This window comes from Impatiens glandulifera, chromosome 1, assembly GCF_907164915.1.
Source record: "Impatiens glandulifera chromosome 1, dImpGla2.1, whole genome shotgun sequence".
In the NCBI taxonomy this organism is placed as follows: domain Eukaryota; kingdom Viridiplantae; phylum Streptophyta; class Magnoliopsida; order Ericales; family Balsaminaceae; genus Impatiens; species Impatiens glandulifera.
This window is the reverse complement of record NC_061862.1, coordinates 50,419,460-50,442,544: the sequence shown is the minus strand read 5'-3', so window position 1 is coordinate 50,442,544 and position 23,085 is coordinate 50,419,460. Positions and strand designations below refer to the sequence as shown.

Sequence of the window (23,085 nt, the reverse complement as noted above, 5' to 3'; positions counted from 1 at the left end):
CATGTCGAAAAATGTTACCAAATGTTGGAAATGTAGAAAACCTAAAAGTTACCCAATAGATAAATTCAAGTGGGAATGCATACGAAAAAGATAAACAAAAATGACAATAACGGTAAAATATATAGTTAATGTGTCTTATACTTAATAAATAATAAATAAATTTTAATTAGAATAATAAATATATATATATATATATATATAAATAAAAGAGATAAAATTAAAAATTATTTTATTAATGAATTTATATAATATATTAAGAAAAATTAGAATAAAAAATTTAATTATCATTGATGCATTATTAAATATAATCTTTTGAAATACTTTTGAATATAAAAAAAGAAAAAAAATATTAATAACTATTTACATGTTTTTGAATAATCATTTAAATGTTTTTTAAAATTTATATATTAGACGAATTTAAAAAGATAAGGAAACATCCAAATTTTTACATATTAAAATTAATTAAAAAATTTGAATAATATTATTTTTATTTAAAATATTTATATATAAATAATATGCTAGTTGTATATAATTTTATTTAAAAGATTAAAGAATTTAGGTTCAAATATTATGTATAATTAGAATTAATTAATTTTTTTTTTTTTTTTTTTTTTTTTTGTGTAATATTGATTATTCTTTTGAATTTGGTTTAATTTATAATTTTTAATATGGTTTAATTTTGGTTCAATTTTATTTAAGGGTTTTATTTATAATTTATTTATATTTTTATTTTAGGCTTTGTAATTTTTTTAAAATTATTTATAATTACATTGCATATACCGATTGGTTGATTGGTTAACAAATCAGTGAGTGTGCCTATACCGATTGGTTATTAACCAATTGGTATTTCCCAGCGTCCCTTTATCGATTAGTTCGTGTTTCTCATTCTCTATACCGATTGGTGAATAACCAATTTGTGTTTCTCAGTGTGCCTTATACCGATTGGTTCAGAACTAATTGGTGTTTCTCGATGTTTCTATACCGACAGGTTATTAACAAATCAGTGTTCCTTTAGTTTATATTACCGAGAGAGGTTCTAGCGATCAGTGACGATCATATTACATCTAATCATCTAATCGATATTTTCCTATACCTTGGTTCACCTATCTGTATAAAAGTTTTTTTTTTACCAGTGCATAATGATACTAAATTCTTAAATTATATAAACAAAAAATTAAAAGATTTGTGACCCAATTAGTTATTAAGGTGACTCAGCATGCATGACTTAATAAATCAAAATCCAATCTTAAATATTTGATTCATAAGTTAAGATGTTTCACATTTAAGTTAATGTATTTTTAAATATATACTTATGCTACATAGATTATGAAAACAATACATTTATAGACATAAAATAAAAGTTCAAAAGTCAAAAGTAATGTATTAGTTTGATTTTCACTAAAACTATGATTAATGTCTTAATTTCAGCAAACTTTCTAACCAAATTAATTTTTTAATAATAATAATTACATTTAAATATATATTATTTATAAAAATAAAAATCATAAAAAAGCATCGATTATCCATCCATGGAAAATACATATTATTATTATTATAATCTGATCTCTATCAAAGATCAGATATTACTTAAAACCATTCTACATGACTTAATTATAAAAAACATAGTGGTAATAAGCAACATATTGCTTAATTATGATAAGTAGTAGCTAGTCCACATTGATTTAATTAGCTAGCAATAAGCAGTACAAGTTTTGGTGCAGTCAATCGTGCAACCGCCTCCGCCGCCACCGCCGCCGCCATTCTTGCCGGAATGGCTATAAGAATAGAAACACTTGGCCGGACACGTCAGCTTCTTCTTAAAACAAGGTCCCTTCTCCTTGCATTCAAGGGTCGTCCTCACAATCCCACCTTTCGAGTACCCTCCTCCTCCACTTGGCCCACCATACCCAGCTCCATACCCACCACCACCACCACCACCCGCCCCGCCACTTCCCCACCCGTTACCGAACCCGGGTATATTGAAACCATTTCCGGGTCCAAAGAACCCTCCACCACCTCCACCTCCACCGCCACCACCGCCGCCGCCGCCTTTGCTGGTGGTATCATGATGATCCTTTGGTTGTGATCTGGTTGCAGAAGAAGAAATTAGTGAGATGGTGATTAGGAAAAAGATGATGAGAAAAATAGTAAAGGGTTTCATTGTGTTGTGTGTGAAGGAAAATGTTTTTGGGGACGTGGTATTTATGTAGTGGGAGTGGGTAAAAGACGGTGAAAAAGGGAATTTATTTTAAGAGAAATTAAAGATATTGGATAGAAGAAGTTAGGTGTCATTAAAATGGAAGGAAAAAATGTGATCTTTCTGGCTTAAATCAATTGGTCAATGGACTGCTTTTTCTCCTACTTCATTTCCACCCCCAATTTTATAATACTAACAATAATTTGTATGATCTGGGTTGGATAATTTTTTTAAGATACAAATATGAATCTTATCCAACTTTTAATAAATCATTTAATTAATAAGAATTAAAGATCATTTTTGTTCAACTTATAACTCAACGAGTTGATAGAGCACATACACTCATATATGTAAGGTTATGGGTTCTTTGTATTTATCTTGAACTATTTAAAAAAAAAATTACATTAATTATAAGGGATTTTTGTCTATTTCACCTTGACTCGTAATCAAAATTTAAATACAAATATATATTTGAACATTTCTTTCCTCACTATGACCTCTATTCAAATGGTAATTTTTTTAGTCTAAGGTTTGTCACCAAATTAACATAGGCTAGTATTGTTTAAAATATAATAAAAATTAAAAATAAACCCATATTGGGTATTGTTGTGTAATACTATAAAACTAATTAATATTATAACTAAAAGTAAATGACAAATAACATAAATGTTATTTTTGGTGTGTACAAAATAATTTAAAATTTTAAGAAAATTCCAATTACTAATTTTCCAAAACCCTATATATGAAAAATGATAGAGAGCGGAAAAAATTGACAGAAATATGTAGGGAAATGATGTGTCAACTCTCCATTGGATTAAAATTTTAAAATTTTCTCTCTTATTACATTTTTAATCCAATGGAGAGTTGACACATCATTTCCCTACATATTCTTGTCAATTCTTTCCCGCTCTCTATCATTTCCCCCTATATATATTATTTAAAAAAGAGTTTGTACTTGATTTTGAATCTTGGATTTGGGTCTTATTAGGAAATCGTAAATAATTTAATTTACACTTGTGGTGGACTATGATACACCGAAAATCACTACATCTTTAAATGTCTGGTACCATCTAACTGTCCAATTATTTTAAATTTTGAACATCACTTAGATCTCTATTAAAGATAAATATTTTATATATCGAGACTGTTGAGTTTTTATTTATAAGTTTGAAGGGTTGGTTATTGGTAGTTAATGCAAGTTGAAATTTACCAAATAAGGAAGAAATGGCAATGAAGGCGAGTGCAGGCCAGGCCAGTGAGGGCCTGACATGTGAACAATGCTTATCCATGTTCTATGGAGCATAAATTTCTTTTGTCTTATGATTAATTATGTTATCTTTATTGAATGTGTTGAACATCAATAATTGTAGAAGCTAATAAGAAAATCTAATTTATTTTATTATTATTAATTTGGGTTTAGATAAATGTTGTATGACTAACCTAACAACTAAGTATCTTAAAACTTTTGATAAAAATAAAAATGATTCATACTATTTCTAACAAAAAGGTCAAACCAACATATATAATGTAAGTTTCTTCAATTTAAACGTTTAGCTTTTTCTTATTATTCTGTATCAATAAATTAAATAGACATATAGTGGTAGAAACATAGTTGCATCTATAATAAAAGAGTTAATAAGGACGTTTTTGGTCTTCCATTTCCTAGTTTTGAATCCGCAATTTGTGGATTACTTTTCAATGAGGATGAGAGGAAATGTATTTCAATCCTGAGTTGATAGCTATCTATAAATTAATTATTTGAGAGTTAACAAATATTTACCTTTTGTAACGCCCAAAATTTGTACCTCGGGAGGATTTTGACTCGTCTCGATAATCGTCGTTCCATAACTCACATTCTCTCGAGTCTCGTATGAAACGGTGAGCTAAAATGGTATGTGCGATTGGAGGTCTATAAAATGTTCATTTTGGAATAGCTTTCACTTTTTTAGAATCGTCACATAATTTGTTTCTCGAAAAATTATGAAAAAAATATATTTTGCATTACAAACACATTTTAAATTTATGTTATTAGTTCGGTGTTTGGTTACACGTGAAAAATAGTCGACGATGTGTCTCACGTGCCCATCAAATGACCATCAAATGACGGTTTCTACTTTAAACTTTTTGCCATGTAAAAAAATTATAATTTTACACCTTATTTATTTCTTACGATATAATATATTCGTCTAAAAATGGATTCAAACTTAAACGTGTGACTAGGTTGATATCAATTTGTTCCTAAAATATAGGTCTACATTATTGTCATAGATCCTAAAATAAAAAATTTGAAGAAAAAAAAATGAGAGTACTTGTAAGTTAGAAATGATGCTCAAAAAGGTACCTAAAGAAAAGAAAGTAAAATGTTAGTTTAGAGATAAAAAAAAATATCAAAAGTAGTCCCTTATCAAAATATTTTTGTTGAAAAATATTTATTTAATTATTTTATAGGTTTTAGAATTTAATTGGACTCTTAAACATCAAAATAAAAGAAGTAACAAAAATAGGAAGACAAACGAGACCTAATTCAATGGGTTAGGGTCCATTGTTAAAATTTACCTAATTCAATGGGTTAGGGTCCATTGTTAAAATTTCGAGTAAACTTGTGAACTCGTTCAAGTATGTGAGTTAACTTATGGAGATCAAGTGACGAGTTGAATAAACTTGTGTGGGAATAAAATCGTAACGAAATCGCGAGTTAATTCGGTGAAATCGTCAAACTCGGTAAAATCACTAAAGTTTGTGATATTACTTTTTTTTCTACACTCTCTTAGTATCTATTATAATGGTATTACATCCATCTTACCTTCTCCTCGAACTTTCAAATATTCTTCTCCATTAGTCTATGTAGATCTGAAGATTTTTAACTTCTTTCTCATTATGAGAGAAAAGAACATAAATCACTATTGGTTTTAATAAGAAAACTATAGTGAAGAAGAAGGTATAGAAATTTTAGTGAGAGTAAAAATTGCAGAAAAGAATAAAATGATGGAGACGGCTATGAACTAGGTCTAAGGACTTGTTTGAGGAGGTGCTTTTTTTAGTTTTATTTGAATAATATGATATTTGAGTTTTGAAATAAAAACTGAGTTTTATTCGATAACCAAACATCAAACAAAGCCCTAAGTGGGATGGAATAATCTATTTTATTATAGTAAAATATAATATATATATATATATATATAATAAAGATATTTATTTAATATTTGATTAAATATAAAATTATAATTTTTATTTTATATATACATATATTTGAATATAATAGATATTAAGTTTATTTTATTAATAAATATTAAAAATATTTTTTAAATTAAAAATATATAAATAATAATAATTTTATAACTTATACTTATTTTTTTCACTTTAAATTTTACTATTTAAATAAAATTCTTTATTTATTTTATATATATTAGTTGAATATTAAATAAATTATAAATATATTTGATATATCTAATTTATTAAAAATATTGTTGATTTATATTTTGAAAAGTTAGTTTAACTTATAAAACAATATATAAATTGATTAAAATTTTAATGCTACTTACTAAATTGTTAGTGATTTAATTTATTGATTAAAAGTTGATTATGAATAATTTATTAAATATTTTTAAATAATTTTTATTTATTAAATTTAAAATAATTTGAACTCTTTATTATTTAATAGTTAAATATTATTTAATAGTTAAATATTATTTATAAGTAAACTCTTACGAGTTTACGATCCAAGTTTACAATGGTCTAACAATTTTATGTAAACTCTCGATTTTATGTAAACTCTCGATTTTGACAGTCTTAAATAACTCTTTTATCTAGACTTCAAGAAGTATTATCGAATTAACAAAGCTATTAGCAGTTATAAAAAAGAGAATGGAGAATAAGAAAATAAAGAACAAGAAATGTTGAGAGAAAAACCCGTAAAGAATTTATGATTTTATTATGCATTTATAGTCACAAAATCCAATATAGGTACAAAAAACTCCTAAATATTTTAAGGAGGTATCTCAAATAATTTTAATATAAAATATTTCATAAACTATATAACTGACACTAACTAACCAACATACACAAGTAAAAAAAGGATAATCGCGAGCAAATCCAACAATTGGTCTAAAGACCAATCGTTATTATTCAAATAATAGTGATTGGTTTAGAAACCAATCGTTATTATTCAAATAATAGCGATTGGCCTAAAAACCAATCGCGGTATACCCCATAAAACCAAAAATAAAAGGCGCCAACTTTTAACGCGCATCAGTAGTGGTGATTGGTAAGGTTACCAATCGCGAAACTTTTTAATTAACACTTCCATTATTTCCTCTTAGAAACCCGCTCCCCTTTCTCACTCATCTCTCAATTCCCTCTTAGAAACCCTTATATTATTTATCTGTAAAGATGAAGATGCCATCCTCGTACAATCCATGAAATGGAGAAAACCCTAGCCGAGCTCCGTCTACTTCATCTCTATCAGCTCCAGCATATCGGCCCTTCTGCTCGTATCCTAGCCCTATGTCTTTCCTCTCGCAAGAAGAATCTCTACAATCAACCCAAACTTAGTTTCTACGGAGAATTGGGACTCTGTTGACACCAACTGCCGCAAGATTACAAAGGACAGTCAACGAAGAAGAAAATGCTATAGTCATGTGGCTAGACAACGAAAAGAAACAGACGGATTCATTCACGGGCGTCCTCGAAGACTAAACTCGCGTTTCGTGTGGAGGAATTCGGATACTGCGTGCAAAGAAAGAAAGAACTCACATCGGCAAAGAAAATCGCAAAGAAGCAGGGAGAATCCGGCGAAACCGTCTGCATTGTTCAATCGTTGATCTCGTTTCGTTTTCCTTTGCTATTCAGGTAATGTTCCTCTCTAATGTGATACTTGTGTGATGATTAAGGCATCAGTTTTGTATACCGATACCGACACCGATGCGGTTTTGCGACGATCCTGAATATGCAAAGAAAATGGTGGAAGAAACATGGAGCAAACATAAAGAGGTATGATGGGTTTCGGTTCTGATCCCGGTTTGTTACAATTAATTTGTGTTAAAAATGTTTGAGATATTGTGTGTCAGTTTGCTGCAGGCTGAGAAGACTGCATTTGAAGAGGCAGAGAAGAAGAAAGAAGAGGAGGTAAATTCCACATAAGATGTTTGATTTCTATTTGGTCATTCCCACCAATCCACTTTCACAAGATGCTTCTGCTAGATTTGAGTCTGTATAGACTTTTTTTACATGATCTTGTGTGTTCTTCTTCGTTTATAATGCTTTTTTTATTTGTTTTTTTTATTCCCAGCAATTCATTATGGAAGTGCACTTGGGAAACCAAGTGGTCATGCATTTATGATATTGTTTGGGACCATTAGGTGACGGTGATACTTACATAAGCTTTCTTACACTCTTATGTATCAGATATCATATGATATTGTTTTATGATGTAAAGTCTTAATAGATGACTATGGATGTATTTAGTTTTGTATAGAAGAAGTTGATGAAAGATTTTTTTTAATAAAAAAAAGGTCTATCGCGATTGGTAAAAACTTAATGAGAATCACCAATGGTCATTAACCAATCGCCATAGCCTTCGCCTGGTAGTAGCGATTGGTTATTTAACCAATCGCCATCTGTCTATAGAGATTGGTCATCCACCAATCGCCTTTGCCAATTATGGCAATAGCTTGAAGACTTTTGCCGATTGAGAGATTGGTATATGACCAATCACTATAGACCTATAACGATCGGTTTGAAGGATAATAGTGATTGGTTTATCAATCGCTATAGAGTGTTTTTTTACTAGTGATATGGTTGTAACTTCTATCAACAAACAATACAATTAGTTAACTCAAATTAACTAACATTAATATCCAATTAACTAACATTAATGACAAATTCTTCTTCACTCCCCCCTCAAGATGAGAATCTTGTATTTTAATTTTCTGTCTAAGATTCAAAAATTGATTTGTTTCAAATATCTTGGTAAAAATATCTACAACCTACATACTAAAAGGCACATGTATTAGTGAAATAAAACTTGACTTGTATTTATTTCTAACCAAATGACAATCAATATCGATATATTTAGTTTGTTCATGAAACACTGAATTTTCTATAATGTGTATTGCTGATTTGTTGTCAATATGAAGTGAAACCGATAAATCAACATGAATCTTAAGATCATTAAGAAGATATGTTAACCATTGTAATTCGCAAACTGTTGCAGCTAAACTACGGTATTCAGCTTCGACTGAAGAACGAGAAATAATTTGATGTTTCTTTGTTTTCCAAGCTACAAGTGAATTACCAATAAATATACAATACCCTATTAATGATTTTATAGAATCTAAATAAGATCTCCTATCAAAATATGCACATAAGTTAACACAATTATCTGATGAATAAAATACTCCTAAAGATGGAGTTCCTTTCAAATACTTGACTACTTATATAGCTTCCTCAAAATGAGACTTAAAAGGTTTATTTAAGAATTGACTTAGTTGTTGAACACAATAAGCAATGTCAGATCGGGTGAAATTTAAATATAATAACTTGCCAACAAGTCTTCTGTATTGGTTTAATCACATAATTCATCATTAATAGGATCATTAACAAGCTTCACCACTTTTATCATAGGAGTTGTTGCAGGTTTAGAAATAATCAAACCTAGATCAGAAATAAGATCCATAATATACTTTCTTTGGTTCACATATATACTTGTCTCATTATGTATGATTTCTATTTCTAAGAAAAACTTAGCATTACCAAAATCTTTAATAGAATATTTAGCATCAACAATACTTTTAACATATTCAATGTCTTGTAAAGAATTACCTGTCAACAAGATGTCAACAACATATAATAGTAAACAAGTAGTTTGTTCTCCTATTCTTTTAATAAATAGACAATGATCATTTTCAGATTGTAAAAAATCAATATTTGAAAGACTTTTAGAAATTTCAGAATGCAATTGTCTTGAGGACTGTTTCAGTCCATATAAACTTTTATTAAGCTTACATACTTGATTTTGAAATTCACATTTTAAACCTTCTGGAATAGATATGTATACATCTTCATCAGTACACCCATGCAAAAAGGTATTATTTAAATCAATCTGATGCAAATATCATTTATTTACATTTGTCAAAGCAAGTAATAATTTAATAGTGACATTCTTTGTCACTCGTGCAAAACTTTGGTAAAAATCAACACCATCAATTTGATTATATCCCTTTGCCACTAAACAAGTTTTACATTTGTTTATACTACCATCATCATGAAATTTTATTTTATAAATTCATCTACAATCTATCTTCTTTTTACCTTTTAATAATTTTGTAAAAGTTCAAGTATTATTTTTAATTAAAGCATCGAGTTCTAAGTTTATTGCTTCAATCCAATATGGATTTGAAGCAACTTGCTTATAGGAAATTAGATCATTTGATTGATCAATATTTCCTAAAAAATCTGTATAGGCTAAATCATTACATATTGTAATGAAAGGAAATGTTGTAGATAATAAAATTTTCACATTTTTTTCAATACTTTATCATGATTAGTATAATCCTGCATCCAGGATGGTACATGTGAAGCCCTAGAACTTCTTGTTAATGAACTCTCTAGTTTATCGGATGACAAAGATTCTTCAACTTGAATGTCATCAAAACATTCAAGCAAAAATATTTTCAGTTTGAATGTCAGCAAAAGGTGTTAGGATCGGTGACAACTATAGAGAGGGGGTCTGAATATAATTGACAACTTAAGACACTTTCAATTAAATTTTTATCCTATTAGAGATTAAATTATGTTTCCATTCTTCACAAATCTTCACAAGCTCTTGAAGGGATTCAAGTTCGGAAATGCTTGCTCAATTTAAAGAGACAGATAAAAGATTGGAAGCTGTAGAAATGAAAGAGCACAAGGAGTTTTATGGATGTTCGGAGTTAAAACTCCTACGTCACCCCTTCTTATATTTCTAGAAGGTTTTCACTAGAAGGCTTTGATTCGTATAAAACACTACACAAACTCGGTCAGACACACAGGACTTAACAACTACCTACTTCTGAACTTCTAGCTAACACTCTATTAAACATACATCATCTATTCAACTTACAATACTGAAATTTCACACAGAAAGGACAATAAAAAATTGCTTAGCTTAGCTTAGTGAATCATACAGAAAATAAACACACAGTTTGGTAATTTAGAATTTGTGCAATTGTTTTGGTGAGACCGAGATTAACTAAGAGAAAAGAAATTTGTCGTTGTACTATGCTTTCTATTTATAGGGAGATTGACAACGGTCGAATCTTCCTCTTGGATACGTATCAGCTATCCGTTGGATGTACACCAAGTGTACGGGAAGGTACATAGGAATATAATTGTTGGATCGTGACCTACCAGATTGTACTGGAGAATATTCACTGGAACGTGGTGTACGAGACAATATAAAACGTGGGTTGGCGGAATATTTGAGTACGTGGTAGATAAGCAACTATAATGTGTTAAGTTATCTTAGAAGACGTCTGATAACGAAAAATGATGATTGCTAAGCTAATGAGCTGAGTAGATAATCGAACGCTTCTTCAGACGGCTGCTAAAGCAAGACATCTGTTCACACCTCTTCAGACTGCACGTCTGATGAAGTTAGACGTTTACTCGCGCACTTCTTCAGACTACACGTCTGTAGAAATTAGAAGTCTGCTCGCGTACTTCTTCAAACTTTACGTTTGTAGAAGTTAGACGTAGCTCGCGCACTTCTTCAGAATTCATGTCTAATGAAGTTAGACGTCTGCTCGCGCGCGCACTTCTTCAGACTTCATGTCTGATGAAGTTAGACGTCTGCTCGCGTACTTCTTCATACTACATGTTTAATGAAGTTAGACGTCTACTCGCGCACTTCGTCAGAATGCACGTCTGATGAAGTTAGTTATCTGCTCGTGCACTTCTTCATACTTTACGTCTGATGAAGTTAGACGTTTGATCACGCTTGCTCAGACAACACGTCTGATAAAAGGGAGACGTCTTCAGACGTACCTGCGCAAAGACAATTTACATAACTTAGTTTTGTTCAGACCACATCATTAAAACTATGTCATATTGATTTAAACTTATTGACCTAAGTTTATTAAGACATTTTTCCTTACTTAATTATTTCTCTTTTAATTAATTTCCTTTTTCTTTATTTAACTTAATCTAACAATTTTTCCCTTTTGATGATGATAAAACTAAGTTAAAGTCGAGTTAAGAACACAAAATTAAAAAGGTAGTCAATATATTTATATAAATATGAAAAACATAAGATATACAAAGTTTAAGTTTCCCTGTCTTTAAATAATGATCTTCGAGCACAAGTCGTTGCAGATGACTTCCTCCTTGACCACTTCCACCTTGACCACCATTGTGGCCACCTCTACGACCACCTCCTCGATCTGCTTGACAACTACCTCGACCACCCTTGATTGTCTTCTTTCTGGAACGAGTGCCACGAGCACTTGTTCCCCCTTGATTTCTACCTTCCTCCTTTTTAACATTATCAAGGTCATTAGCAATAATGGCGGTGGTTTTAGCAGCTTCAGCGACTGCATCTTCTTCATCCTGGAAGTGTTGAGCGACCACGCCAGCATCATCGATTCACTCAGCTTTCGCAGACTTGAGGGATTTGGATATTTCGACCATTTGGAGAGTGAAGATTTCTATAAAAGACCTCGTCTCTTTGTGAAGCTCAAGATTATGAGACTTTGACTTGTCGAGAAGATCAGCGTTTTGCTTGAGAGGATAAGATTGCATCCTAGTCATCTGGTTTCTGATCATCGAGACATCACATAGAGTTCTTAAAATTTCTTTGTTTTCCTCTACAGATGTAGAAGCATTCATAGAGGACCGCTCTTCCAAAGTTTCCAACATATTAGATATAGAAAGGATGCTTTGCTGCATTGGCACAAGAGCTTCCAAAATGAGCTTGCGGAAGTCCATCGTTCTCAGAGAGGCCCCCTCAGAAGAATTTGGAGACAAAGAGACGATATGGGAACCAACAGGAATAGAGAGAATAGGTTCAAGATGAATACTTACTTGAATGGACCGTTCTGGTTCCTTCTCTGGAGATGACGCTCGAGACACATTTATCATAGCTCGGGATCCATCGTCTGCTCCATTAATTTCATCACAAAGATCCTTGATAAATCCCAAAATCTCTTCAGAACTGAGAGATTTACCGGAGTGGGGCTTATTGGATTTTGAAGGTGATGGTTGATTGGATTTTGAAGAGGCAGACTTCTTCTCTTCAGACGTCTTCTCGTCTGAGGAGATGGTTTGAACAAACTGGGTCTGCTTCTTAGAGACAGGTGATGATCGTTGCTCAACAGACTTAGAAGGTCCCCCTCAACAGAAGGGGTCTGTTTCTTCTTAGACGTAGGGGGAGCAACCTTAGATGATTCTAGAGAAAGCTCCTTCTCAATAGAAGGGATTGTCTACTGCACTTTAGATGGAGGGAGCGTCCAGGATGGTGCATATGAAGCCTTAGAACTTCTTGTTAATGAACTATCTGGTTTATCGTATGACAAAGAGTCTTCAACTTAAATGTCATCAAAACATTCAAGCAAAAATATTTTCAGTTTGAATGTCAGCAAAAAGTTCAATAATATAATTTTCTTGATGTTTTTTTATGCTTACATATCCTTCTCAGTAGAAGGGATTGTCTACTGCACTTTAGATGGAGGGAGTTTCCAGGATGGTGCATGTGAAGCCTTAGTACTTCTTGTTAATGAACTCTCTGGTTTATCGGATGACAAAGATTCTTCAACTTGAATGTCATCAAAACATTCAAGCAAAAATATTTTCAGTTTGAATGTTAGCGAAAAATCAATAATATCATTTTCTTGATGCTCTTTTACGCTTACATCTTCAATTTTATCATAGAAAAAATATTGAACATTAATAAATTTCTTTTTAGTACAACCTCATGAATTATTATCTTTCATGGATGGAAATATTTCCTCATGAACGATCACATCTCTATATATAATTCCAGTTTCAAATTCATATACATTATATCACTTTTCATTCATGGGATATCCAATAAAGACAAACTTCTTTCCTCTATGTGTGAATTTTGATTTTTGAGGAAAAACATTTGTAACATAGCATAAACATCCAAAAATTCTAAGAAAATTATAACCTGGATTAGATTTATTAAGCATATAAATTGGAATTTTCCAATCATGTCTTTTCATTGGTGTACGATTAATCAAATATGTTGTTGTGAGCAATGAATATGGCCAAAATTTGGAAGACATATTAGAATCAAGGATGATAGATCTAGCTACTTGAACTAAATATCTATGCTTTTTTTTCTACAACTCCATTTTATTGTGGAGTATATGTACATGTTGTTTGATGAATTATACTAAGATATTTGAAAAAATTAGAACACCTATTATTTATAAATTATGCTCCATTATCAGTTCTAATAATCTTAACTGTAGTTTCATATTGATTTTTAACAAGTGTAAAAAATTGTTGCATTTTGTCAAAGACAGGTGTTTGTCAAACATTAAATAAATCAAAGTATACCTAGAATAGTCATCAACAATTGTGAGCATAAATGAACAATCTAAAACTGATTTTTCTCTATAAGGCCCCCATAAATTGACATGAATTAATTCAAAAAAATTATTTGTTTTAGTAGTGCTATGTGTGAAAGAAAAACTATGTGATTTAGATAATGGACATGTAAAACAATGTTTATTGTTAACAACATATTTTGGAAAAACAATTTTAATCGCTCTATCTGAAGGATGTCCTAATATTTTATAAACAATATGAGAATCAACATCAACATTATTACTAAATTGTTCATTCAAACTACAATAAAAAATATTGTTTTGAGAGTTAAAGTAAATTTCATCAGATACATCATTAGTAATTTATCATCCGGGACGAAATAAAGATTCTCTATCCTCTTTATAATTTCAACAACCGATGAAAGTTTATGGTTCTACAAAATACATATTGAATTTGAAAAAATACAATATGTTTTGTTCTCATCAACAAGTTTGGCAGTAGAAATAAGGTTATACTTTAAATATTGTGCAAATAAGACTCCATTAAGTGTTATTTTATTGAAAATTCTAACTGACCTTATTTCATCTATTGATTTGCAAGATCCATCTTCCAAGTACATTAGTCTAGGTTTTTCTAGTTTTCTAACATTACTCATTAGATTTTTATCATTACACACATGACAAGATGCTCCTGAGTCAATTAGCCATTTATACTTATCGTCTATTGAGTTATTGCTTCTCATGTTAAGTTCAAACAAAAATGTATGAAAACTTTCATGTGTGTTAAAGTTAGAAGACTTGCCTACAGATGTGCCGTTTGAAGATGCTCCAACAACCTATTTTACTTTCACATCTTTCATGCTTTTGAGAAAGTATTTATACATCCTGTACTCTTCAGTTGTTACAGCAGCGTATACATCTTGATCAAATACATTGTTAGCAACATTGAATCTCTTTCTCTGATTTTCATTATGTCTTTCTTTAGGTTGTTTCCACCAATCCGGGTAACCGACAATTTGAAACAGTTCACTTTGAGATGACCTTTTCCTCCACAGTGATTGTATATTGAGTTTGGACTTAGATTTGTCCAGATAGTTCCTCCTATAATTTCTTTCCCTAACATACATAGAGCTATGTTGAACATTCTTAGAGTAGTTCTTCTTTTCTACATTCTGCAGCATTGTAAATGCTTTATACATAGTTGGCCACAGTTATTGCATTAGAATCAAGTCTTTAACATAATTATATTGATTGTTAAGTCCCATCAAGAATTGTAACAACTTGTTTTCTTCGTTGTCCTAAAGCATTTCAACTTTAAGAAAATATCCATCATAATCAGTTTTAGTTCCTCCACACATACATCTCCTTAGTGACTTCAAACTGAACATTTCATCCCAAAGAAGTTTAACCCTATAGTAGTATTCCTCTAGATCATTTCATCATTGTTGTAAAATAACAATGTCCTTCTACAAATAATATCTTATTGGACCGTTATTTCCTTCATATCTGAACTTCACTTCCAACCACAAATCACAACTGGTCTTAGTCGATTGAAATTTTATTTGTAGTCTAACATCTATGGTGTTCATTATCCATGCTCGAACCATTGATTCAAAAATTCTCCACTGTCTTTCATCTTCTTGATCAATTGGCCTCGGAAACGTTCCATCAATAAATTCAATTTTGATCTTAACCAATAAAGCAAGTTGAATACTCAGATACGAACCAAAATAAATTCCTCTAGCTAAAATCAATGTAGTTAGAGTCAAACATGGATGATCTTCTGGATGAATCACTAACGAATCATTGTTATACTTTCTTTTGACTGAAACTGGTTGTTGATGAGTAGCTTGAGGTTAATTGGCCGTAGGAAAAGGATTTGTACCATAGTTAGGGTTTGGACTTTCGCTGCTTGTTTCTTCTCGGATATTCTCCATTTTAATGTCGATTCTCCGATTATGCTCAGCGTTAGATCAAAACTTGATCTGATATCATCTAGACTTGAAGAAGTATTATCGAATTAACAAAGTTATGAGCAGTTATGAAAGAGAGGATGGAGAATAAGAAAATGAAGAATAAGAAATGTTGAGAGAAAATCGTAAGGGATTTGTGATTTTATTATGTATTTATATAGTCACAAAATCCAATATAGGTAAAAAAAACTTCCAACTATTCTAAAGAGGTATCTCAAGTAATTTTAATATAAAATAAGTTATAAACTATATAACTGACACTAACTAACCAAATATGGTTATAACTTCTATTAACAATCAATACAATTAGTTAACTCAAGTTAACTAACATTAATACCCAATTAACTAACATTAATAACTAATTTTTCTACACCTTAGAAAACAAACGCCTCTAGCTCGAAAAGTGTAAAATCCGAAAAAAGCTTCTAAGTTCAAAAATGGCCGATTTGTGTGGCCGATTTATGTTCTTCACTCTTCCTTGTCTTTAAATCTCTCCCTTTTGCTATTTGTGATGTGTGAAAGATGTTAAAGCCTGTCCTCAGCCACTCACCCATATCTTTTAATTTTCCAAATTTTCTATTTTTGGGCCAAATGTTCATAAGTCAAATTCGCTTTAACCGATCCCTGGATTCGTGTAAGTGATTAGGGGAAATGGCCACTGTCCTTTTGTGTTTATTTTGTTTTTTGAATGACCGAAAATGGTCAAGAAATTGATAAATTACATCTCTTTCGAAAAAGGAAAAATGAAGGCTTGCTGCAGCTAGGCTCCTTAGAAGAAGGGAGAAGATCTACGTGGACGTGTCGCTCCTGGGCATCCTAGGCGTTTGTTGACCGGGTCTAGGTCTTCATTGACCCTTCCACGTAGGTATTGACCCAGGGGTCTAGGTGCCTTGCTTTACCTAGGCTGATGTTTTCGGAACAAATATATATTTTTTAATCTACAAAACAAACACAAACAAATTAATTAATAGATATAATTATCATTAAGCCCATTCATTTATTTATCTATTTATTTGTACATTTTAGAATTTATTTAAATAGTCCGAAAATTAGTTATTTTGCGATTGATATAGCATTGTTTCCAAACTAATTATTTAATCTAATATTGTGCAATGAACTTGTATATTAATATATTCAGAAATAATTCGTTGACTCGAGAATCAAGATTATTTAAAATTATAAAATTATGGTATAAAAATAAGTGTTTACAGAATGTCCCTCTTAAACAAAGTTAATGATGTTTGAGTTTTAAAAAAATACATGTAAAAGTCTGACAAATAGACTCTACATCTACAAACATCTAGTCTATAATTTTACTCGAACTTGTTTTTATTTATTCAGAACAACAAGATGGAGAGATAAAACATGACGACCACATGATCAACGACATCATAACTTTGGTGCTCGTTGGGCGCCTTATCGGATGGCTCAGATTTTGGAAGATGTTTGTATGTTCTTTTTCGTGAAGCTTTGTGGTATTGACTTTTAACTCTAATCGCAGTTTGAATGATAATGCAAGTGCAGGTACAAACAGAGACATACATTGCATAGCACTACATAAGATTTGCATCATCTTCATAATCAACGGAAACTGTGTATTAATCTCATGTTACTATAGTTTGAAGACGTACTACGTAAGATAACCGAGTGATTTTTGTCATCTTTCGGATTGATGAACACTGCGTATTATAGTTCGAAGACCAACTACGTGAGATGGCCAAGAGGTTCACGTCATCACTTAGATCGACGAAAATTATGTAATAATTTTACGACACTATAGTCCTCCGAAGACCAACTACGTGAGATAGTCAAATGATTTTTCATCCTTTTTCATATTGATAAACATTGTGTATTAAACTCACACTACTATAGTTCACATGTAGACAGACGTCTTTTATATATTAGTCTCATACTATTATACTCCTAAGACCAACTAGGTGAGATAATGGTCAATGATTGACTCCCTTTTGAGCAGGGGCGGAGCCACGCCCAGCTTAACCCGCGCTATAGTTAGTAGTAGAATATTATATAATATAAAATTATATAGCTATCTAATAGGTTAAATTATAGCCTATATCCCGGAGGCCCACCACAACCAACTAGTTATATATTATATATTATATATTATATATTATATTATATTTATTTTATCTCACTAATATATTCTATAATATATTTATTAATCTAACATATAAATTTCACTAAGATATTCTATTATTTGGGCCGCGTTTCTAACCTAATATCTAATTAATATAAGTAATATTAATCATAATTTTTTAACCTAATTGGATAAGCGGTCGTCGCTCTTTTCTAATCTAATATCTAATATTAATAGTAATTTTTTAACCTAATCGACTTCCACTAAGCGACCATCATTTTATATTCTAAGTTTCTAAGTTTCTAAGTCTAACCCTAAATCCTAACCTAATCGCCATCATTTTATATTCTAAGTTTCTAAGTCTAACCATAAATCACAGCCGTCATTTTCTAATACTAAATCCCTACTAAGTCCCCAGTCATTTTCTATTTCTTCAAGTTTACAAATTCGTAACAACAAATCAAAAATCATCTTTTGAGGTAATGTTGTTACTTATTAAATTTAGTTATTTGTTTAATTTATTCTTATTCTTATTGTTTATCTTTAATCTTTACTACTTTAGTTATTCAACATAACTAAAACAATATGTCCCTAACAATAATAGACACAATCATATTTTAAAATTTGAATTCTTTCTTATTACTCATTAGGTCAAAATGGAGGAGTGCATTCTGTCTGTTTATATTGAAATTCATTCAACAACTTTTAATGTCAAATTTAGAGAGAAAGAGAAAAAGCAATATTTTATTTTTTTTAAGCCAAAAATTGATAATCCTTCATTATCTGAGTCAATCGAACTAGATACAGTAATTTCTGATGAGAATTTAGAATCTCCTTCTAAATCTCAAAGAGTTGAGTTTGATGAAACTACTCTTGAACGAGATCCTATATTGCGTATTTCTATGTGGCGACATCCTATAAATCATCACGATGAAATTAGACGAACTTACATTAAAATGGGACCATATCAACCTATGTTGTCGGAGTATCTGAGATCTGAATTTGGAAAACAACAACGTCGATTTCAATACTCTTGGTTTAAAAAAGTTCTCATGGTTGGAGTACTCTCCTTCGAAGGATGCTGTATTTTGTTTTCCATGTTATCTATTTGAATCAGATAAATCCCAGCAATCTGCATTTACAGTTGAAGGTTTGAAAAGTTGGAAACGTGTTAATGATGGAGGTAAGTGTGCCTTTTTGTCTCACGAGGGTGGTTCTAACTCAGTGCACAATACATCTTCAAATTTGGTTGTTGATTTGATGAATGTAACTCGACATATAGATAAAGTTATGAATCGAGAATCTTCTGAACAAATTCAAAATAATTGATTAAGGCTTGCAGCAACAATTGAGAGTGTTCGTTGCTAAGTTTGCAAGCATGTGCATTAAGAGGTCATGATGAATCTTTAGATTCCCAAAATCGAGATAATTTTATTGAGATGTTAAAGCTCTTAGGAAAATGGAATGATAGTATTGCTAATGTTATCTTAGAGAAAGCTCCGGAAAATGCAAAGTATACGTCACCCGAAGTTCAAAAGGAAATCCTACATATTATTGGTAACATGGTCAGAAATAAAATACGTGATGAAATTGGTGATTCCAAATTTTGTATTTTGGTGGATGAAGCGAAGGATATATCTAACAAGGAACAAATGGCTATAATTTTTAGATTTGTAGATGTCAATGGTGTTTTGCGGGAACGTTTTTTCCAAATTGTGCATGTTAATGATACAACAGGTGCAACACTTAAGAAAGAAATATGTAATATCCTCACTAGATATAATCTAGAAATTAATAATATGCGAGGTCAGGGATATGATGGTGCTAGCAATATGAGTGGTATTTTTAATGGTTTGCAAGCTCTATTTCTTAAAGATTTCCCTTATGCGTATTATGTGCATTGCTTTGCCCATCGACTACAACTAGCATTAGTTACTACTGCTGAAAAGGAGATATCTATATGGCTTTTCTTTTCGAATCTAACGACTATTATCAATCTTATTACATCTTCTTCAAAACGTAATACTGAGTTACAGTCAGCTCAAGCTAATGAAATTGCTCTTTCTATTACTGATGGTGAACGTGAGCTTGGACGAGGAGCTAACCAGATTGGTAATTTACAACGACCAGGAACTACTCATTGGAGTTCCCATTTTGATTCTATTTGCAGCTTGATAGATATGGATGATGCAACTATTAATGTGCTTGAAAATATTATCAAAGATGGTTCCTCTATTTCGATGCGTGGGGAAGCTGGTGGATCTTTAATAGTGATGAAGTCTTTTGATTTCATTTTTATTTTGCACTTAATGCATAAAATTATGGGGATCACAAATTTGCTTAGTCGTGACTTACAAAGAAAGTCTATTGATATATTAAATGCAATGAATTTGGTATTTTTTACTAAAGCACTTCTCTTGAATTTAAGAAATGATGGGTTTGATATTCTTCTTTTGAATGTCATATCATTTTGCACAAGATTAGATGTTGATATACCAGAGATGAGTGCTCGTTATAAGAAATATAGTCGTTCATATGTACAAAAGGATACCATCACAGTTGAGCATCACTTTCATTATGATATATTCAATGCTGCAATAGATTTTCAGTTGGAATAGTTAAACTTCAGATTCAGTGATGATACAGTCGAACTTCTTTCGCTTAGTTCTACTTTGGACCCAAATGATAAATTTAAAAACTTCAACATCGACAAAATTTTGACTATCGCCAAAAAGTATTATCCCGAGGATTTCACTAGACAAGAAATGCATCATTTGAGGAGTCAACTACTACATTTTGAGATTGATATAGTTTGTCATGAAAATTTCCAAAATATGTCCACTATCTCAGAATTGTGCCGAGGTTTATTTGAAACAAAAAAGTTGGAACAATATCATTTGATTGATAGGTTGATCCGTTTAGTTTTAACTCTACTCGTTTTAACGGCGACTACTGAACGAGCATTTTCTGCTATGAAACATGTTAAAAAAGTTTATCGTAATAAAATGGGAGAAGATTTTCTCACCGATTCCATGATCATCTATATTGAGAGGGATTTGTTTCAAGTATAGACACAAATTCAATTATCGATGACTATTATATTTTAAAAAATCGTAAATCCCAACTTCAATAGTAATGTCATTATTGGTTTTTTTTGTATCTTTAGTCTAAGATATTTTTTTTCTCTTTTCAATATTTTTTATTTTTCTAATGTCATGCTTTGTTTCGTTGTGCTTAAACGATTCATATTTTTTTAATATATAATGGAATATTAAAAAAATATCATGTTATATTAGTTTTTGTGAAAATAATTTTAACCCGGGTAGACTTGAAATTATGGCTCCGCCCCTGCTTTTGAGGACGGAGAACTGTATTATATTAACCTCACAATTTTAACATTGAATATACATTCCTAATTAGTATGTCTTAGAGATAGTCAGACGATGACATTGGAGAAGCTAAGAGACCATTTGAGCAGACCAAGATGATTCATTATTATAATATATATATATATATATTTGCAACCTAACGAGGACTTATCCAGGCAGCAAAGACGGAGGTTCTCTTTTGTCATTTTTAAAGGAGTCGAATACATCCTAAAGAGACGCTACGAAGCGGTGAGAATTGAGGGCAAGTGGACAGTTGGCGGCTACTTTCTTGCCTTGGAATAAGACAGGACAGTGAGTCCTTTCTTCCGTGATTAACGGTTGGCACCGGTCCTATATTTTGTCTATTTGGATTGAAGGGAAGGGGATTCCGCGAGAAGAGGATTATATATATATATATATATATATATATATATATATATATATATATATATATATATATATATATATATATATATATATATATATATATATATAATATTATATAATATTTAAATATATTATTTATTTTCAAATATTAACCATTTTTTATTTTTTTTATAAATCTTTAATAATAAATAATATGATTTTTTTAATTATTAATTTAACATAAATATTAATAAATTACTTAACTAAAAAAATCATTTATTTTAAAATAAATTATATGAATAGATTGATTTTTATAAATTTTTATTAATATATAATTTTAATAAATGATGAAAAAAATAAATAAAATATTACTTACTTTTTTTTTGATAAAAAATTAATTAATAAATAATACAAATTAAAACATACCAAATCAATACAAACAATTGATGATTTAAATTTAATTAAATTATAAAAACAATTTATAAAATTAAAATTTATTATAAAAAAAGATCTAACAATAATGTAATTTGTTAAGGGTTAACTTCAAAAATAAACTTATTTGAGTTATTAAATGTGAGGGTTGAAGTAGAACAAGTATAACTAATTAATGAAATGGTGTCGGAAAATCTTTACTAAACATTTAGAGCGATAATTGAAATTATCTTTAGTCGATAATTGGTAAACAACGCCAAAAAAATTCTTATCAATGATAATTGACTATCTACATATATAGCCGAAATAGTAAAATCTCGTACAAATTATAGGAGGATACATATAAGAGGACATTTATACGAAAGATCAAATCAAATAACTCATTATTAAAAATATGAAAAACAATTATAGATATGATAACTTTGTCTACTTTGCTGCTAAAAAGGGATATGACATATACTTGAGAAAATATCACCAACACAATCGAAGGGTATGAGTAACAAATAACTCACCGAAATCTGAAAGTTTTATTCGAATCACACAAATATGAGATGAAATATTCGATTCAATTAAATAAGATGTCACATTAAACACATAACAATAATTCAAATCTGAATCGTAAAAATATAAACAGAACACTTTTCAATACTTATTTTTAATTAAAGAGAAACTAACATAACACCCTGTAACAATGGCCCCGTTTCAACTCAAAACGTTTTCAATTGAAATCGAATTTGTGCTCTTAAGTCGACTCTTACCACTGAACTATATTAGTAGATTAAATTATCTTCTCTGAAACATCTAAAACCTTTTTTTAATGAGAAAAGAGTGTCAAGCCTTTTAATTTTCTTAAAAAATTGAATCTATATACTTACTATAAACACGTACATATTTATTTGAGAAATAATTGGGAGAGAGAATGATATGGCACAATTTGATTAGCCAAAAAAATAACAAAATTTTTCTCTCTTCTAAATGACACATCATTTCTTCCCTCAAATTTCCTCACTATCATTCCTCTATTTATTTATATTAAAATACAAATTTATTAATAAATCAGACTCTATCTGCTTAAATATTTGTATTTTAAACATAAAAGATGTGA

At 30.4% G+C, this 23,085-nt stretch overlaps 2 protein-coding genes and 1 long non-coding RNA gene across 3 annotated transcripts; 2 read left to right on the top strand and 1 right to left on the bottom strand.

Annotated features, from left to right (window-relative positions):
* Window positions 1-1,574: 1,574 nt before the first annotated feature.
* On the bottom strand, window positions 1,575-2,190 carry LOC124920733 (putative glycine-rich cell wall structural protein 1). Its single transcript, XM_047461287.1, has one exon. The coding sequence runs from the start codon at window positions 2,159-2,161 to the stop codon at window positions 1,691-1,693; it is 471 nt and encodes a 156-aa protein (XP_047317243.1). The 5' UTR covers window positions 2,162-2,190; the 3' UTR covers window positions 1,575-1,690.
* Window positions 2,191-6,853: 4,663 nt separating this feature from the next.
* On the top strand, window positions 6,854-7,445 carry LOC124918749. The gene is made up of 2 exons (XR_007097515.1): window positions 6,854-7,186; window positions 7,274-7,445. It is a non-coding gene; the product is annotated as an uncharacterized LOC124918749 (long non-coding RNA).
* An 11,808-nt stretch (window positions 7,446-19,253) lies between these two features.
* On the top strand, window positions 19,254-20,432 carry LOC124927470 (zinc finger MYM-type protein 1-like). The gene has a single exon (XM_047467889.1). It carries the CDS (start codon window positions 19,254-19,256, stop codon window positions 20,430-20,432), a length of 1,179 nt encoding a protein of 392 aa, XP_047323845.1.
* The last annotated feature ends 2,653 nt before the right edge of the window (window positions 20,433-23,085 follow it).

Excerpts from the sequence above, each read along its gene's own strand:
- LOC124927470 (XM_047467889.1), top strand. The coding sequence starts at position 19,254 with ATGTTAAAGCTCTTAGGAAAATGGAATGATAGTATTGCTAATGTTATC.
- LOC124920733 (XM_047461287.1), bottom strand. The coding sequence starts at position 2,161 with ATGAAACCCTTTACTATTTTTCTCATCATCTTTTTCCTAATCACCATC.